Source organism: Choristoneura fumiferana, chromosome 16, assembly GCF_025370935.1.
Source record: "Choristoneura fumiferana chromosome 16, NRCan_CFum_1, whole genome shotgun sequence".
Classification (NCBI taxonomy): domain Eukaryota; kingdom Metazoa; phylum Arthropoda; class Insecta; order Lepidoptera; family Tortricidae; genus Choristoneura; species Choristoneura fumiferana.
The window spans coordinates 7,253,230-7,271,730 of NC_133487.1; the positions used below are offsets into that span (position 1 = coordinate 7,253,230).

Sequence of the window (18,501 nt, forward strand, 5' to 3'; positions counted from 1 at the left end):
GTCCAGCAGTGGACTAAGATAGGCCGATGATGATGATGATGATGATGATGACCCCAAAAGGGTATAAATTATTTCTGATTTGTTTTTTTTTGGTATATCCCTACTGATCTACATTTTTTATGCCTTTCCAATGCATTTTGGAACGTCGGACTATTTGTCGTATGCAAGTGATCAAAATTTTGGAGTGGGTTGGTGCACTCGGTAGCACACTTGGCGCGCAACTATGATTTAGGAGGTTCACATCACACCCAGCTCACCAGAAAAACATTTTCATTTTTAAAATGATAAGCAGGATAGCGAATGACTCCCTTTGAGCCAACACAGCGTAATGAGTGCCGAGCGTTATTGATACAGCCTCTCTTAATCGTACACGAAATTGCACTTCACTGAGTTTATCGTGGTCACCGAATGACGTTTCAAGACCAAATATATTCTACACACTTTATTGACTAAGGATTACTTAGCGCGTCCGTATTTGTATGTTAATTTGATTTTTATGACTTTTAATGCATGTCGGATACATATGTACGTTTTTATTGAAGCGACAATGGCTGTGTTAGGATTTGTACCTATGAAATCTAAATAAAGACTTAAAATGTTTTGTATCAGGTTATTACAATAAAACCATGATTATATGTAATTTCATCAGAAATTTGTTACAATAACAAATAAAAAGAAAGAACATATAATAAACAAGAAAATTAACAAGCATTCCTGAATTCGGCATAATACTGCGGCAAGCCACAAAGCTTATTTTCAGTAAGCTACCTTTTAACCTTAAAACAATACAATGATTTGTAAACCGCATACCTATTATACGTGAACTGTATTAGCTAACTCAAGTAGGTAGCTACTTATTTGTAAACGTAGTATTATAATTCTGATTATCCTTCCTACTACTTCAACGGTCCTCAGCTTAAATCCCGATCACGATTTCCCTGCACGCAGTCAATTAGATCTACATTTCCCACCACTTCCTATATGAAAATATTCCGATTGAAAACACGCATTTACGCAGCAGAAGGAAATAAAAAGGTTTTTCAAAGGTCACCGGTTGGGCACGTCTTGGCGGTCAAGGCAGTGTTGTCAAAACAATCCTCTTTACACAGTACTTCAGACTAAACAAGGAAGCGACGTCAAATGTTGTCGCAGGCATGTGGTCAACGACTCCGGAACGAGGAAATTTCCTTTTCATGTGTCCAGTCGAATTCTAGGAAAAACCATCAACTGTTAATCAATTGAATTATCTGTAATTTGTAATCTACTTAGTACTGGAAACGATGAGTGATGCGGCATATGATTCATTTTTTTTAAACGCGCCAGAAAAACTACCGAGTGGAGTCTACCAACAGCATAATGGTAGTTCGGGATCCGATTTCTTCAAAGACCGGTAACCGGACCTAATAAAACCGAGAACAGAGAAAGAATTAAGATACCTTAAGCTTATCTGTGTGAAAAATAGGTGCATATAATTTAATACTATAGGCCAAGGTTGCTGCAGTAATTTTCAGCTATAGTTGCCAAGTTGAGGCCACTTGGAATAATTATACAGCGACCTGCCTGACCCGAGCGGCATAGTTTAACTACGAAGTAGTTCTAGGTAGGCTTTATTCTACATAGTAGTTATTGGCACAGTAAATTTTAGTTTTATTATTTTACTATGACAGTTAAATATTTAAAGCACTTGGTAACCACTATTTAAACTAATAGCACACCCGGGATTCTCGACTTAAACATTAAATGTAAACTATGTTACGTAAACCTAAGATTTTTTTTTGTAATTGTTTATTGCGAAGCTCCCAATCCGCACTGGGCCCGCGTGGGAACTATGGCCCAAGCCCTCTTGTTCTGAGAGGAGGCCTGTGCCTAGCAGTGGGACGTATATAGGCTGGGATGATGATGATGATGATGATGAATTGTTTATTACCTCTCTTGTGCAATTTTGTCTTCTTGAATAAAGATATTATTATTATTATTATATTGTCGAAATTAACTTGACTTTTCAGTCACAGTGTAGCGGCCGGTGAGTGAAAATTACCAAAGTTTAAAACATTATACTCGTATACCTACACTAACAACATTACATTATAAATCTATACTTGCCTACTAAAAACAGTACCATAACTGACTAACAGACAGTAAGCAGTTCGAACTATAGAAGCTTGAGACTTGCAATTTGGCCGATTTATATCTGAATTAACATATAGGTGCACTAGAAAGTGATTGTACAAAATTTGTAGCTTAATTGTATTCTACTGTAAAAAGAAAATATAGAAAAAATAACATTAAGTTTTCGTTTAAGCGCTAAAGGACAAATGTTTTGTTTTACATAAGATCAACATAAAGCTAGGACTTGAAATACTTAACGCAATAAAGGAAGGACGACACAGTCAAGTTTCCAACTTCGAAACAATTCAAACACGCTTTTACAAATAGGTATAGCCACGGAATGATGTACCCAAATGAAATGCACATTTTGGTACAAGGTTTTTGTTGTAATAACATTAGGACGATATTAGCACAATTTGTTTGTGCGCAGTCGGTTTCTCGATTTTCAAGTTCGCAATGAAATAAGTGTCGTTGTTATACATTATAAAGTATATATTTTTACAGCCCAATTAATTTCTTTCTTTTTAAGTCGAAAGTAATCATCATCATCATGTCAGCTGTAGGACGTCTATTGTTGGAAATAGGCCTGCCCCATAGACTTCCAGTTGTTTCGGTTGATAGCGGCCTGCATCCACTCTGTTAACCAGATCATCCGTTCTACTCGTTGGCGAACGTCTTACGCCCGCGCTTGCCCATCCGCGATCTCTATTCGAGAACTTTTCGGTCGCAACGGCCATCTGTTCTCCGTGAGCTAATTCGCTTGTCTATGTCGGTGACTCTCGTTCTTCTACGTATCTCCTTATTTATATTTTTTTGATCCCTTAGGTAGATAAATCCCGAGCAAAGCCCTCTTCCTAATAACATTAAAAAACTAGTTTTGATAAAAGTTCTCTATCTCCATAACGCCGATGTTAACCAATTTTTGATATGACAGTCAAAATCGAAAAATCGGTAATATCGGTTAACGTTTAAGGAACGAAAAACATTATCACCGTTTGCACGACAAGCCGTGACTACACGAACTTCCTAATTATAACGAAAACAAAACCATCTTGCTGCGTATTGTTTTTAAAAATTAATTAGTAAATATCTGCTTAGGTGTTCCGTTTGTTTATAATTCAAAGTTAAGGTTACTGGCACCGTAATTCGTGTGCGACCCAGAAACAGCAACTGTAAACATTAATTGATTACACTTTTAGTAATATTATGCAGGATTGTCGGCTGTGTAAATTTAAGTATGTAATGGTTGTCAAGAGAAATTTTTTAATAGTCCAGTCAACGAAGAGGTGTATCCTAAGAATAATTCGGCATTTAGTGGCTACAAAATTTAGTAAACAGATTTTTGTTCAATTGTAGATCATACCTACGATCTACAAAAAATTAAATATATTGGTCCAAAAGTAGGTATGAAGACTAAATCATGTCTTGGATTTTCTTCACGTTTCCTTCTCACTAGATTACCTACTTGTGAAAGAGCCAAATTTTTGATATAGACGAAGTTCTATGAAATCTATAATTTTTTTCTACAGTTTTTGTGCCTCATACAAACTTTGAGCCATCGTTTTGAAGTAACATGAAAAAGGAAAAGTCACTTGTAATTTAATTTTAATACAACGAATTTAGAAAGTCAGAAAAATAAGAAGCAAACTTAGTCTACGAGAATATTAACAAAATTTTAACACCTGCACAACATGTTAAAGAAACAATGTTTTGTAAATAGTAAAGTAAAGAACTAAATGCAGTTGTTGGTAGTAAGGCACGGGCTACATTGACCCGTTTTGATAACTTGCTCGTAGATTAAGTACGCGCTTGCCTTGGTAGGTAGCACAGGTGTAGATTACTCTTTATACATAAAATATAAGTTACAAGCATCTTCAGAAAATACTTTTACCGTTTACTCTATTTTCAACCTTAGCTAGCACAACTGTTCAAAATTCGGGTCGAGGTCGCATATCCACAGAATCTATCTTAGTGCTAACAAAGTGTAAACAAAAACAAACCACATTTTTCAAAGTAGGCTCAGTGAAAACTTTGACTGACCACCGACAAAAGCCTATCGTGCACACCGACGCCTGCACGCACACGAACAAAAAAGTTTAGCTTATAAGTTTATAATCAAGCGAGGTTTTTATCTCTTAGTCGATGGCTGACCGCTGCACTGCGCGCATGTTGCCGTGAGCGCTGAAGCCCCATAAAAACCGCGCGTGAAAAAAAAAACTCCCACCCGCACATGAAAGTAAAAAGAAAAAAACTCTCCAAGGAAACCGTCAAAGGAGTGTTCCACAAACGAAGTGTTCTATTTTTGAATTCGCGCGGGGTTTCGTAGGCTTTATTCGGAAAATTTACGAGTACGAAAGTGTAGTGTTTCCGTTCAGAGAACGTTCAGAATTTTCCCAGTTATTTTCAACTTCTTATGACCACAAAAGCTATTGTTGCGTCGTACTTAGGTACAAAAAGTAAACGATTTCAAGTGTTTAGTCCATTTGAATGCGAAGTGTGTTGAAAAATAGTTATATAAAAGTGGATTGTTCAGTTTTTCTAAAGGATAAGTGGCAGAGCAATTCATTTAGATGTGTGTTCTACATAATATACAACGAGACACAACATGACGGCAAAGTTCGGCTATGTAAGTCAAAGATGTTATTTATTTATTCACTTAGTAAATTAAATATTGTTGCGAGGCCTTTTAAATTATCCGTCGTAGCCGCGCGCGGCGGGTAGTTGTTTTAAGCGTCTAGGCGTTTGTTTTGTCTGACAATTTAGAAGTGTATTTTTCTTGTTGTTAATCGGTTGACAGATTGTGAATAAACACTCAATATAGCTTTTATCTTGCGCTTATATTTTCACGTGGTAAATATCTAAATCGTTATGAATGGAATATTTATAAATTATCTAAGTAGACGCATGTATAATTTAAAGGTGATTAAATAGATTACGAGAAGGTAAGTGCGCATAAATAAGTCGGTAAGTGATAAAGTAATAAATTATTGTATAATTCAACAGTTGACTTTCAAGCGCTAAATACTAAATAAGCGCTAAACTTTATAATATTTTGTGTCTTCGTACATTTTTTATATCACTTGTTGTGCAAACGGTAACAATTATTTTATTTATTGTAAAAGTACTGCGATAAGTTACCGGAGTGAGTGACAGATAATTCGTGCAATACCTACTTATATTAACTAATTATGCTATCAGGGATTTAAAGAAAAACGTGGTTTCGTAAAGTGGCCAGTAATGCGTGTTTGAATAATTTACTATGGCAACAAAATTAAAAACATAAAACATTTTTAGGCTTCTGCAAATTAAGTGTGCCAACTGTCAACGCCTATTACAGAACCGTTTCAAAGGGTAGATTATTTAGATTGTCGTTTTCGGCTTGATTTTAATAGAAATTGCACGATACTACAGAACTGTTCATGCGATAATCCGACTCCCACTTAGTCCCACTTTTTTTGTGCGTCATTTAATTAATAAATTAACTTGGAAAAAAGGAAGACCTATGTGGGACACTAACGGGTAAATTAAAATTAATATGGGTAATGATAACGGGAGACTTTTATTTAAATTCACCCACTAAAGATAACTAGGTCTTCAATTAATTATTTATTAAAAATAATAATAATTGTTATTATTTATAGAGTTTATTGTAAAATTTGTGTTATTAATTAAACTGTTAAAAATAACTTATGTATTAAACGATGGAACTGAAACGCTGTGGTTCTCAAAGCATTGCTAACTTGACAGTTCTTTCGTCTCTAGTTTATTTGGCATATAATTTCACTATGCTTATTCTTATTTTTTGCTTGTTTGTGCCGAATAAATCTAAGGCTCTTTCTTTTATATCGAATGAATCACGTCAGCCGTGGTGGCCTAGTGGTTTGACCTATCGCCTCTCAAGCAGAGGGTCGTGGGTTCGAACCCCGGCTCGCACCTCTGAGTTTTTCGAAATTCATGTGCGGAATTACAATTGAAATTTACCACGAGATTTGCGGTGAAGGAATACATCGTGAGGAAACCTGCACAAACCTGCGAAGCGATTCAACGGTGCGTGCGAAGTTCCCAATCCGCACTAGGCCCGCGTGGGAACTATGGCCCAAGCCCTCTTGATCTGAGAGGAGGCCTGTGCCCAGCAGTGGGACGTATATAGGCTGGGATGATGATGATGATGAATCACGTCAGCAAAAAATTATATTAAATTTAAAAAAAATGAGCTAGCCGTGATATTAATTACTAAGAGGTTACCTACTCAAGTGCCAGATAACCTATAATCTGGTAGTCGTAAAGAATTATTTTATCGATTCTGGTGTTTATTGTATTTTTGTGATTCTACATGCGAGCCGGTTGCCAGTCACATATCATCGTCATTTGATAACGATTTTAGATAATTCGCGGGGAACATGTGAATTGGAACATATGGCAGTATAATGAGTCCCAAGAGATATATAAATGCTAATGTTTGAAGGACTCTGTGACATGAGATTCTTAGGCTTTCATTATTTGTAGCGAATCAGCTTGTTGAAGTGGCAATAGGCAGGGCATATAGTACGGATAATAGATGGCCGTTGGGGCCGAAAAGTTCTAGAAGAGACCGCGGATAGGCAAGCGCAGCGTAGAACGTCCACCAATGAGATGGACGAATGACCTGGTTAAAGCCTGGGTTCACGGTGGATGCAGGCCGCTTCCAACAGAAGCAATGAAGGTTAAGGGGAAGGCCTGTGCCTGATACAATGATGATGATGTATTTGGGAGTGGACATAAAATATCAATCGTGTAAGAGACAAGTTTTGTGATTGAACTATATTTATTTGAAGATGGCTAAACCAAATTGAGAATTGGGAGGGGGAGGGATATTTAGGTTAGTTTATTATTTTTTTATTCTTTTTAATTATATATATTTTAACATGGACGCTCACGGTAGGGCTGGTCCACGAATTTAAAGTTGCTCATCGTGCTATGGAAAGGGCTATGCTCGGAGTTTCTCCGAAAGGTCGAACTCGTAACGAAGTGATCCGACAGAGAACCAAAGTTATCGATATAGCCCACCGCATTAGCACGCTGAAGTGGCAATGGGCCGGCCATATAACCCGAAAAACCGATAACGGGGTAGACGAGTTCTTGAGAGGAGACCACGGATCGGCAAACGTAGCGTAGGACGTCCTCAGACTCGGTGGAGCGATGATCTTCGCAGTGCGGCTGGCAAGAGCTGGATGAGAGTAGCCGAGGATCGTGCTCAGTGGCGTGCCATGGGAGAGGCCTATGTCCAGCAGTGGACGAACATAGGCTGATGATGATGATGACATATATATTATTTATTTAATGTCAGTGTTTAGTTTAATTTTTATTTATTTTATTAACTGATTTAATTTGGTTCGATTTAATTTAATGACAGTGAGTGCTTAGGTTTAATTTTATTAATTGATTTAATTTGGTTTAATTTAATTTTAATTTTGTGATTTGACATGATGTACCTATTGCTATCTGAATAAATAATTTTATTAGAATTGAGAATTACTTTTTTTCCGAAAAGGGCCTTGCCATTCGTTTAGACAAACATTATATAAATGTGATTAATTAATTTATTATACTATGTCTGCCTACCCCGTTGGGAAAGAGGCGTGATTTTATGTATGTATGTATGTACCTACTATGTTTTAAAGGTTGTTTGTACTCGTGTGGATAGTTATACCTATTTTAATTGCAAATAATCAATATAGCTGCGTCGTACTGAATTTAATAAATCTTTCAAACTGAAAAAATACGCTATAAAATATATGATTATTATGATTATGATTATCCTACTAATATTATAAATGTGAAAGTTTGTGAGTGAGTGAGTGAGTGAGTGAGTGAGTATGTTTGTTACTTCTTCACGCTGAAACGGCTGGACGGATTTGGATGAAATTTGGCGAAAAGTTAGATTTTTTACCTGGATTAAAACATAGAATACTTTTATCCCGATATTCCCACGGGATAGGGATAGAATCTCGAAATAACCGCTGGGCTTAGAGTCATGAAATTTGGTATGTAGGTAGTTTGACGTCTGGAATAACACATAGACGACTTTTTGACCCGATATTCCCACGGGATACGTAGGTAAAAAATCTTGAAATAACAACCGCTGGGCTTAGAGCCATGAAATTTAGTATGTAGGTAGCTGGACCTCTGGAATAACACATAGGCTACTTTTTATCCCGATATTCTCAAGGTATAGGGATATAATCTTGAAATAATAACCGCTGGGCTTAGAGTCATTAAATTTGGTATGTAGGTAGCCGGACGTCTGGAATAACACATACGCTACTTTTGATCCCGATATTCCCACGGGATAGTTTTGTAACTAAGGGACCCCATACATCCCTGTATTATTATTATTATTTTGTATTTTTTTCTTTAATTGTATACTGTAGTTTTAAGTATATTATTTGTAAGTAATTATTTTATTTAAAAAAAAATGACTTTCTGCCAAGTTTTTTGCGGCGCATTCTTCTTGGCAATGATGGTCTTTCAAAAAACGGTAGTTTTATAAAATTATTTGAATTTGAAATTGGATAGGAAAAATTTTGAAATTTCAGCACTGGGTTTAGTCTTGAATTTTGTACAGTTATTCACAACACAACTAAATGAAGACTACGATATAAATTTTGGAAATTTCCAGGGGAATTTTGTAAAATCCCGAAAATTTCAATTGCAACTACCAAACCGAATAGTTTACGCGTGCGAAGCCGCGGGTAAAAGCTAGTAAAATATAAAACATTCGTTTCGCATGGGACGATTTAAATATTTATTTTTTATATTTTATTATTTCCCAATAAAAACCTGTGGCAACTTTGTTGGTCAATGTTAGATGTAATTGTTTATTAAGCAAGTTTAATTGTACAGTTTGTATCCGAATACATAAATAAATAAATAAGTAATAAATAAAATAAAGTCCCATAATTCCACAGCATATAGCTAAGGGCGAATTATATTTGCTTTGGAAAAAATTGGCACTTCCCCGCAAACGTAGCCAATAGCCATATCCGTATTATATAAATAAAAAAGGATTGGTAGCGTGTACATACATACCTACATGACAGCCATCTGAGCGATACAGGTAAATATAGGTTTGGAGGCTAAAAAAAGGTTAGCTTTAGTTTTCCTTTACTTTATACAAATTTACCTGTTCATATTTGAAAAAATTAAGACATGTATTAATGTTAGTAACAAAAAAAAGAACGGTTAGAGCATTAGCCAAAACTAAAATATCTGCTTGCAATACAAAAATTATTAGACATTAAATAATGTAATTTCTTGATATTATGTTATTATATACATTATTTCTTGTAGATATACAAAATAAAATTACTATTAGGTTTGCGAATTATATTAATCCATATATGTACATTATCTATTTAGTTCAGTGCTCAGGGTTTCTGATAAAAAATAAATTTATGATCGCATTGATATTACCGTACTCCAAAAAGCGTAATCCAATTGTTACTAGATATATTAAACTTGTTTATGTTTACCTAAATGTTTTAAGACGCCAATGGGTGACATATTTTTCACTTGTCTTATATTTTGAGACTAACTACTCTACTACTCCTATATTTTGTTCTTAGCAGAATTTTTCTTTATTCAATGTTTCATTTCAATCAAAAAATGGTTTTATTTTGTACAATAAAGAAATAACAAGGAAAAGCAATAAATACTATCTAACATCCAAGACTAAAACTATTTATAAACTAATACAAAAAATAATACAAAAGAAACACGTCCACTAAATGACTAATCATCTATGTAAATACACTTTGACCGTTTACCTATTCACAATTTCTTATACTATAAAATTTATATAATCTAGACCGCATGTCTAAGCCAAGTTCAAGCTAACAGAACTGGCGGCCAGCACCGTGAGTAATTTTACCCGAACCATTTGGAGCCAGTTTTGTCCCCCTCATAACTCAAAAACTATTTCACATTTAAACGTGTCAGATATGGCTCATTTATTGAAACTTGTGACACACCTCAAACGGTTATTTAGATATCAACATCCAAAAATCGTCATTTTTTATCACTGACTGTATATGAAAACTAGCCAAGTCGCTTACGCTTCAATATATTATCGTAAGTTATAAGAAGAAATGATATTTTAAGTTGTTATAAAATAATTTCAGGACTGACTATTGGCACTTGGCACCTATTTCGATCTCACTTCTCTTGTCGTTAAAGTCAACAATCAATCAATCAATCAATCAATCGTATTATTGAACTTATTGAACTTGGCTCTCATTTCACATTTATGTTTTGATGGGATGTATCTATGCTGGAATGACACAGCCTATATAGGGGTAAAATAATTTTAATTGAAAATAAATGTTAAATGACAAATAATGTTAAATTATAATCGTACGCACAAAAATGTCACAATTATGAAACTAGACGTGGTCTATCTTGATATTAGCATTCTAGTTTATTACCAGTTTAGAGATAGGAACGATTATGTAAAATTTACTAAAGATTTAAACAATAATATGGCACACTGATAATGTAGTAGCTTATCTTTCCTGATAGCCAAAGTGAAAATCTTTTCCCAGTAATACCTTTTAAAATAATTGCGTGTACGTTTTTAACGCCAATTTTATTTATAATATGACAAATAAAATATGTCCATTTACTTATAACTTTTGAGTTATAATACGCATATGTCGAAACAATAAATAACCAAACGCGTCAATTCAAATGCATTCTATTTAAAATGTTTTTTGAAATAATTATTGATTGCAATCTTTATTGTTAATCTAATAATTATCTATCGTTTAACTAATTTATGCCATGAGGCTAATAATGTTATAAATGCAAAATTTTCTGTGTATTTGTTACTCCTTTCCGCTAAAACGGCTTTACGACTTGGATCAAATTAGGTATGTAGACATTTGGCATAACACATTGTTAACTTTTTATCCCGATATTCCATCCCATCGTGATCGGGATAAAATTCCAAAATCTTAACGACTCCCAAGGAATGCCAGAACGTTGTATATTTTCTACTACTAATCGCGCCAAGTTCAAGTGTTTTTCTTTTATTTTTCACTAATTCCACAAGATAAAAGTATTAATCAGCACATTTTTCGCGAAACTAGATTAAAAGATGATCGTCAATTTCCTCAACTCTTAATCTTCTTAGAATTAACATAGTCAAGTATTCTTAAGGAACTTTTGATTAGATTACCTGCCTATTAAGCAGATAACACTTAGAAATAACGAGTTATTTTTTCATTAGGTATTTTGTAGTTTGTCTAAGTTCCATCGGTCTCTTCAATTAACTAGTTAGGCATGTGGTAGTATACCACAAACACACTCTGAATTGTTTGCGCTTTCCATTTTCAAGTAGAGGCGTTATTAGTGTAGTCGGCGTCCTATAGGAAAATCGCTAGTGCCTTATGGGTTTATGACTATTTGACTTTTCTTGTAATAAGTATTGCTTCCGGTTTGCGAGACGAAGTTCTTGAGCTTGCCGAAGCTATTAGTCAAAGGACGCGTTTATACGTGAGTTTTAATTTGTGTGTTTATTATATTAAATATAATGACCCGGATAACTCACGTCTTAAATCGAGTTTAGCTCGACATGTTTCGGGCTAATCCGTAGCCCTTCGTCTTCGGAGCAACGCGACTCAGCGGCTGCTGCAACACGCGCACAAAGCATATATATATATACTTTGCACATCTGTGTTTGGGTCATAGGATTTCGCAGGGGTCAGCAACCTTTTGGGAGACAGTGCCATATAGTGTACAAAATAGATAAAGTTCGCACTTCTAAGATAATTTTGTACCTAATAGATATCTACCTATAGTTACCTATTGTAGGTAGGTTATATAAGTCATATTATAAAACAGTTGCGGGCCGCAAGGAAATAGGTCTCGGGCCACATGCGGCCTGCGCGCCGCGCGTTGCCGACCCCTGGATTACACCATCCGACCAAATTTCACCTGATTTGCTCTAGTAGATTAGGAGCAAATTGGCTGTGACAGACGGACGCACGAGTGATCCTATAAGGGTTTCATTTTTTTTGTACAGAACCCTAAAAAAGCCAGACAAACTTTTGATATAATATAGGATATAGGTATATCATAAATATCAGAATATTTTTGAACCCTGCCTGAAATTATATCTGTAAACTCAAAAATAGTGGTTATAGTCAGTATATTATACATTTATGGTACTGAATAAAGTTTATTTATTATTTATTATTATGGTAGATAAAAAAACGGGGCGGATAATAATTAAATATTTTCCTTTCGAGGTACAGTCGAGTTCATAAACTTGTGAGCAAAAAATTGATCAAAAATATCTGAACACGCTTCTACGCCGTTAACAATAAAGTCGTGTTTAGATGTTTTTAAACAATTTTTTCCCACAAGTTCAACAACAACAACAACTCGACTGTACAAAATCCTGATAACAACGATATCCATTTTACTGACACACATACTCGTAATGTACCGACATTCTTTGATCGGGTCCACGTAAATAGAAGCATCTTGACAAACAAGCAGCACGTAACTAACTTGACACTGCTGATGCTTTCTAGAGTTAATGTGTAGTAAATTATTTTCTCGTTAGACTTTGCCGGTGCGAACAGCCTGAACACTATATTATTGAATTAACTTGCTGGCGCGTGATCATGTAGAATGCTATAGCCCACGTGACGTTCGAATAGTTGTAATTTATTAGCTACTAGAGCACGCGTAAATTATTAGATACAGCAGTTGAATTGAAATTTCGAAATTTTACAAAATTCCTGTGTGAATTCCCGAAAATTACGTTGTGGTTTTCATTGACGTTGTATTAAAAGCCACTATGACTAGTTTGTGACTCTAAGCGCAACGATTGTTACTTCAAGATTTTAACCCTATCCCGTGGGAATATCGGGATAAAAAGTAGCCTTTATGTTACTCCAGATGTCCAGCCATCTACATACCAAATTATCCCAACGTCCACACCTTTTAGCGTGAAGGAGTAACAAACATAAGTATATACACACACACACACACACCACACACACACACACACACACAAACTTTCGCATTTATAATATAAGTTAGACTAGGTTAACTCGTTCATTCGCTTGGACTAATATATTTGATACTAGAGTTTACCCTAGTTACGCACGTGCATTCGATCTGGTAGATACAATTGAAATTCCGGGATCTTACAAATTCCCCAGGGAATTCTCAAAATTTATATTGTGGTCTTCATTGAGATTGTGTTAAGAACAACTGACCAAAATTTAAAGATCCTAAACCCAGCGGTTGAAATATCCAAGGTTTTATTCCTGACCCGTGGGAATTTCGGGATAAAAAGTAATCTATGTGTTATTTCAGACGTCCAGCTAACTTTATATAAAATTTCATGACACTAAGCCCAAAAGTTGTTATTTCGAGATTTTATCCGTATCTCGTGGGAATATTGGGATAAAAGTGTAACCTATGTGTTATTCCAGACGTCCAGCTATCTACGTACCAAATTTCATCCAAATGCGTCCAGCCGTTTTAGCGTGAAGAAGTAACAATTATTTATAATAAAGTAGGATTCTAGTTGAATCTACTGTGGGTACTAGGGTACTAGACACTAACAGCAAAAACTATTGTAAGTATGTATACGAACGTATCTTTGCCACTATTTAAATCTATGCACTATCTGTCATCTTGTAATAATGAGCTTTATGATAATATATTTATTTATTTATGTGTTGCTGTTTATCTCACTGCCTATATTTATTTTAGACCTGTATTATATGTACGATATACTTATGTATGTATTTGTAGATGTATTTTTGTTGCGTTTTAATTTTCTGAACTTACTTCTGATGCACCACCTGCTGTAAACTAGTCCTTCCTTCTTTCTGTAAAAGGGTTGCCTGGGAAAGATCGCTGTTAAGCAATAAGGCCGTAATCAGTAATTTATTTGCTCAAACATGGTACAAAGAAGATGGTTTACATACAATTTACAGTGCGACATGTTTTGTCAGAAAGACATGCAAAATGTTTTAAAGTTGTGTGTATCACTTGCATTTATAATATTAATTTTCTCTCTGTGTACCTGTTTTCAATCAATCAATCATTTATTTGATAAAAGTAGGTAGGTAGGTAGTCGTTAGGTAGAAGTGGGTAGGTTTTCTGTATCGCTTACTATTTCTGGTGTACTATAAAGAGCCATTGTATTGTATTGTATACATTATCAAAATATAACACCCTGATGATGTATAAACAATCGTTGGCTGTCACAAGCTTTTGTTCGGGGGCGTTTTTGATGACGCTCAGGCAACGTCATTTCAAGCTTGTATCTTCATTGACCATGATATTAAAACGTTCAACCATAAACAGATGTTGAAACATTGTTCACCATCATCATAACTATTAGCTGTAGGATGTCAACTGTTGGACATAGGCCTCCGCCATAAAGATCCAGTTGCTTCGGTTTGACGCGGCCTGCAACCACTGAACCTGGGGCTTTAACCAGGTCATCCGTCCATCTCATTGGTGGACGTCCTACGCTGCGCTTGCCGATCCGCGGTCTCTATTACAAAACTTTTCGGCCCCAACGGCCATTCGTTCTCCATAATAATGTTAAGTTATATTGATAGACAAGATTTTATGTCAAACGACTCGTCTAAAGGTATTAGATATTAAAGCTATAATATTACCTTACCTTACCTTACCTTTACCTTATTGCTTCACTTAGAAAATCTCTATGTATAGGTATACCTTGATTTCTGTACTTCTTACTGCGTTGGTGTGCAATAAAGAGTTATTGTATTGTATTGTATAGATATATAATCAGAATCTTGGAAACGGCTCCAACGATTTCGATGAAGTTTGGTATGTAGGGGTTTTCGGGGACGCCGGGGTTTTATATCTGGGAAAACGCTTATTATCGAGTTTTAGCCCGAGCAAAGCTCGGTCGCCCAGGTACTTTGACTAAAACATTGAACATACCATGCTTAAAGTCGTGTAACCTAGTGGTTCAATCAAAATCGTGTAAATATTAGTGGTGCCTAAAAACATTAATTTATTAAACATTTATTTGTTTGTTTCCAGGTTACCACAGCTTGCCGTCTCTGCGAAGATATTGTGCCTCCTGATGGTAAGTAAATAAAAGTCCTTTAAAACTCTATAGTTAAAATACAATATTATGATATAACAATGATATGGCAGCCGGTAACTGATTAGGTAACTAAAAGGTCAGTTAACCGGCAAGGATTAGTAATTTCAATTGCAGACGCTATTCTATTCGCATTAGGCGTCGTAATGAGAAAACTTAAGCCTTCCGAGTAGCACGTACGGCGCAACATAGTGCGAGTTTATATTACGAAGAAATGATAATCAGTAACAACCTGGAGGTGTATGAGGGACGTCCTACGGATAATATGGTGATGATAATGAAACGGTGAATTAGTTGGTTTATATAGTACTAGCCTGTTACCCGCGACTCTGTCCGCGTAGAATTCGGTTTTCACTATCCCGCTGGAACTATGAAATTTTCCGGGATAAAAACTAACCTATGTAAGGACATAGGATAGGGGAAGGCCCGGGACTCGAAACTATCTGTATACCGAATTTCAAATTACGTGATGAAGTAACAAACAAGCATATAAACAGACAAACAGACTTACAAATTTTCGCATTTATGATATTAGTAGGATTTGCAAAATATCTAACAAAAGGTTTTTTTAGAGCGATGATAAACCTATGACAAGTTTTGCTGGGCATATGCCTCGTAATATTCAACAATAATTATCCCGATAATTACGGATTCATAATAATCAAGGATAATAATATTATTAATGTTTATCTAGTTAGACATATCACTGCACATTAGCACTATTTATAGGAACAATTTTACCACTTCTAAAGCACAATAAACAATTTCATATGGAGTCTTAAAATATTAAGTTAATTCTACGTCAAGATGATTATTAAATAAAAAAGAAAACCGCTCTTATTGCGTCAACGACATTGAAAACACTTATTGTTGAAACTCGTTTGCCTTTATAAATATGTGAACAATTTTCGTACGAAAACCAGTCGAGTGGGATTTTTTATTGTTTTAATAATTCGTGATCTTAAATCGTGACCCCCATTTAACTGTAGTAACTGACACCTCTAATCCTAATGTATGTTTACTCTGGTGTATATTATGTGGAATTTTATTATTTGGAGCTTTGGAATTCCTGTCTTGTAGTTACACTTTTTTTGGTACCGTTGACGTCCTTGACATATACAATATAGAAAAGTAAGTTTTTTCTGACTGTACTTGCATTGTCATCCAATCTACATAATATGTATTTCAAGTTGATCCGACCACTGAGTTGACCCACGAATAATATGACAAGTAAAATAAAAGCTAAAAAGTTTTTGGTAAAAAATTCAATTGCTAACTGTACTATTTGTTGACTGTACTTGTATTGTATTGTCACCCAAACTACATTTGCATACCAAATTTAAAGTCGATGCCATTAACCGTTGAAGAGTTCCGTCCTGTGGAGACGATCCTGGCTGGACTATCAGGATGTCACTACCAGATTATTGTATTTTTTATATAACTCGAGCAGCATCGGGTGACCCAGGTTCTCGGTCTAAAACTCGAGAACACGCGTTTTCCCTGAGATAAAATACAGCTAGATTGATGGTTCGCCCCCAGAAACCCTACATAGCATAGTCAATTTCATTCATTAGAGCCATTCAATAGATAATCATTAGAGCCGTTTACAAGATCTACGACATAAATACACAAGAATCGCTCGCTGAAACATATAAGATAGCTTAGGCCCTTTAACGTCTGATAGAACTTAGAACGAGGGTTAATATCACTTTTCACGAAAAGTTATTTACGATAAAACGTTAAGCAAGTGTCATTTAATAAACATGAATTTCAAATAACTTTCCTGGTAGGTAACCGAGAATGATTATGCGTTGTTTTGCGAATAACCACAATTCATTAAAATTAAGTGTAAGCAAAGTTGGCATATTGTTGGATATACATATGTTGGATTTATGTGGACGTCTAAATTATGTGGCTTTAAATTTAATCAAAATCCTCTATTTTTGGTCGCTCAATGCAGTTTTATTGTGTTCATAAAAATATAGAAACATTGTGCTGATTTTAACAAATCACAGCATTATTTCCCTGTAATCATAGGATCACAGTTTTTTTTTTAAATAGAACAACAGTTATGAATAATAGAACAATACAAGGCACTCTGAAAAAATACAATACTCTTGAAATATAACCCGTTCTGGCGGCAGTTGCGTATTCGTCCTCAAAAAACTCATACTAAAATGACACATTATACGTCTCTGCTCTCATCAATTCCGCGAATGAACAATTCGTGCCCTGTAAATAATTTTCAATATAATTTAATACACATGCTATCAGAGCCTAGCTCGCTAGCTGTCGCGCCCCGTAATTACCTGCAGTTGCTTGATGAAGAAATTTACCTCATTGAACGGCTTGCCAGTTTTCTAAGAGAAGATTGAACGGTATAGACTTAAGGTAATGAGACCCATTTTATACATAATTCAATAATATGAAGCAAATAATAACTTGCAGTTTAACTTTAAAACAAGTTTTAAACTAATATTAAAAAGCAACTGAAGGTATAGACCTACCAGGCTACCATCTCATAAGAGGAGGCCTATGTATGTCCAACAGTGGACGTCCTAGGGCTGATATGATGATGATGAATATTAAAGGGAGAAAAAAAATGCGTACTAACAAACATGACGTTTAATACCGTATTAACTCAAAATGATTCTGTATTACATAATGAGTTCTATGTAGAGGTTAGATTAAAAATATTATTCAATACAGTTTTATTTTGACTTAATATGGTATTGAATGTCATGTTGTTTGTTAACTGGAGAACTAATGAGCCAATTTTAAAAATCTGTCATCTATATAGGAAGCTATTATTAGCTCATCTTATATTTTTTTCCGGGATCGTGTCAATTTTCCACGGGACGTAGACGAAATTTCAAACAAAAGCAGTATTTTTACACATATATAATATAATATTAATTATGGTTCTCTTATCTGCCTACTTTTGTCAAACGCACTCGCAGAGGACCAAGATACAGGCTTAGCCTAGTTTGGCCTCTGACGGATTACTAAGTTGTATATACTGTTACCTCTTTTGGTCAAATAAATTATTTTGCATTTTATTTTTGTATATAATAATAATAAATAATAATAAAAGATATTTATTTAATAGTTTGCTTACAAAATCTACATATATCATTGTCATGGATTTATTATATTATATAGGTATTACATTCGTCGAATGCATAAATTGAAGTATTGTGAAATTTAAACGGACCGTTATATAGAACGTATTATAACATATTGAC

At 35.0% G+C, this 18,501-nt stretch overlaps 1 protein-coding gene across 3 annotated transcripts in view; it reads left to right on the forward strand.

Moving 5' to 3' along the window:
* The window catches only part of ths (thisbe), a 106,563-nt gene that overhangs the window by 65,850 nt on the left and 22,212 nt on the right, over nt 1–18,501 (forward strand). For 2 of the 3 annotated variants that reach the window (XM_074099128.1, XM_074099129.1), the window contains exon 3: nt 15,193–15,238. In XM_074099128.1, coding sequence (XP_073955229.1) covers nt 15,193–15,238 — 46 coding nt within the window. Of the gene's footprint in view, nt 1–4,220; nt 4,736–15,192; nt 15,239–18,501 lie in introns of those variants that run through there. The other variant, XM_074099130.1, reaches the window with a different exon arrangement.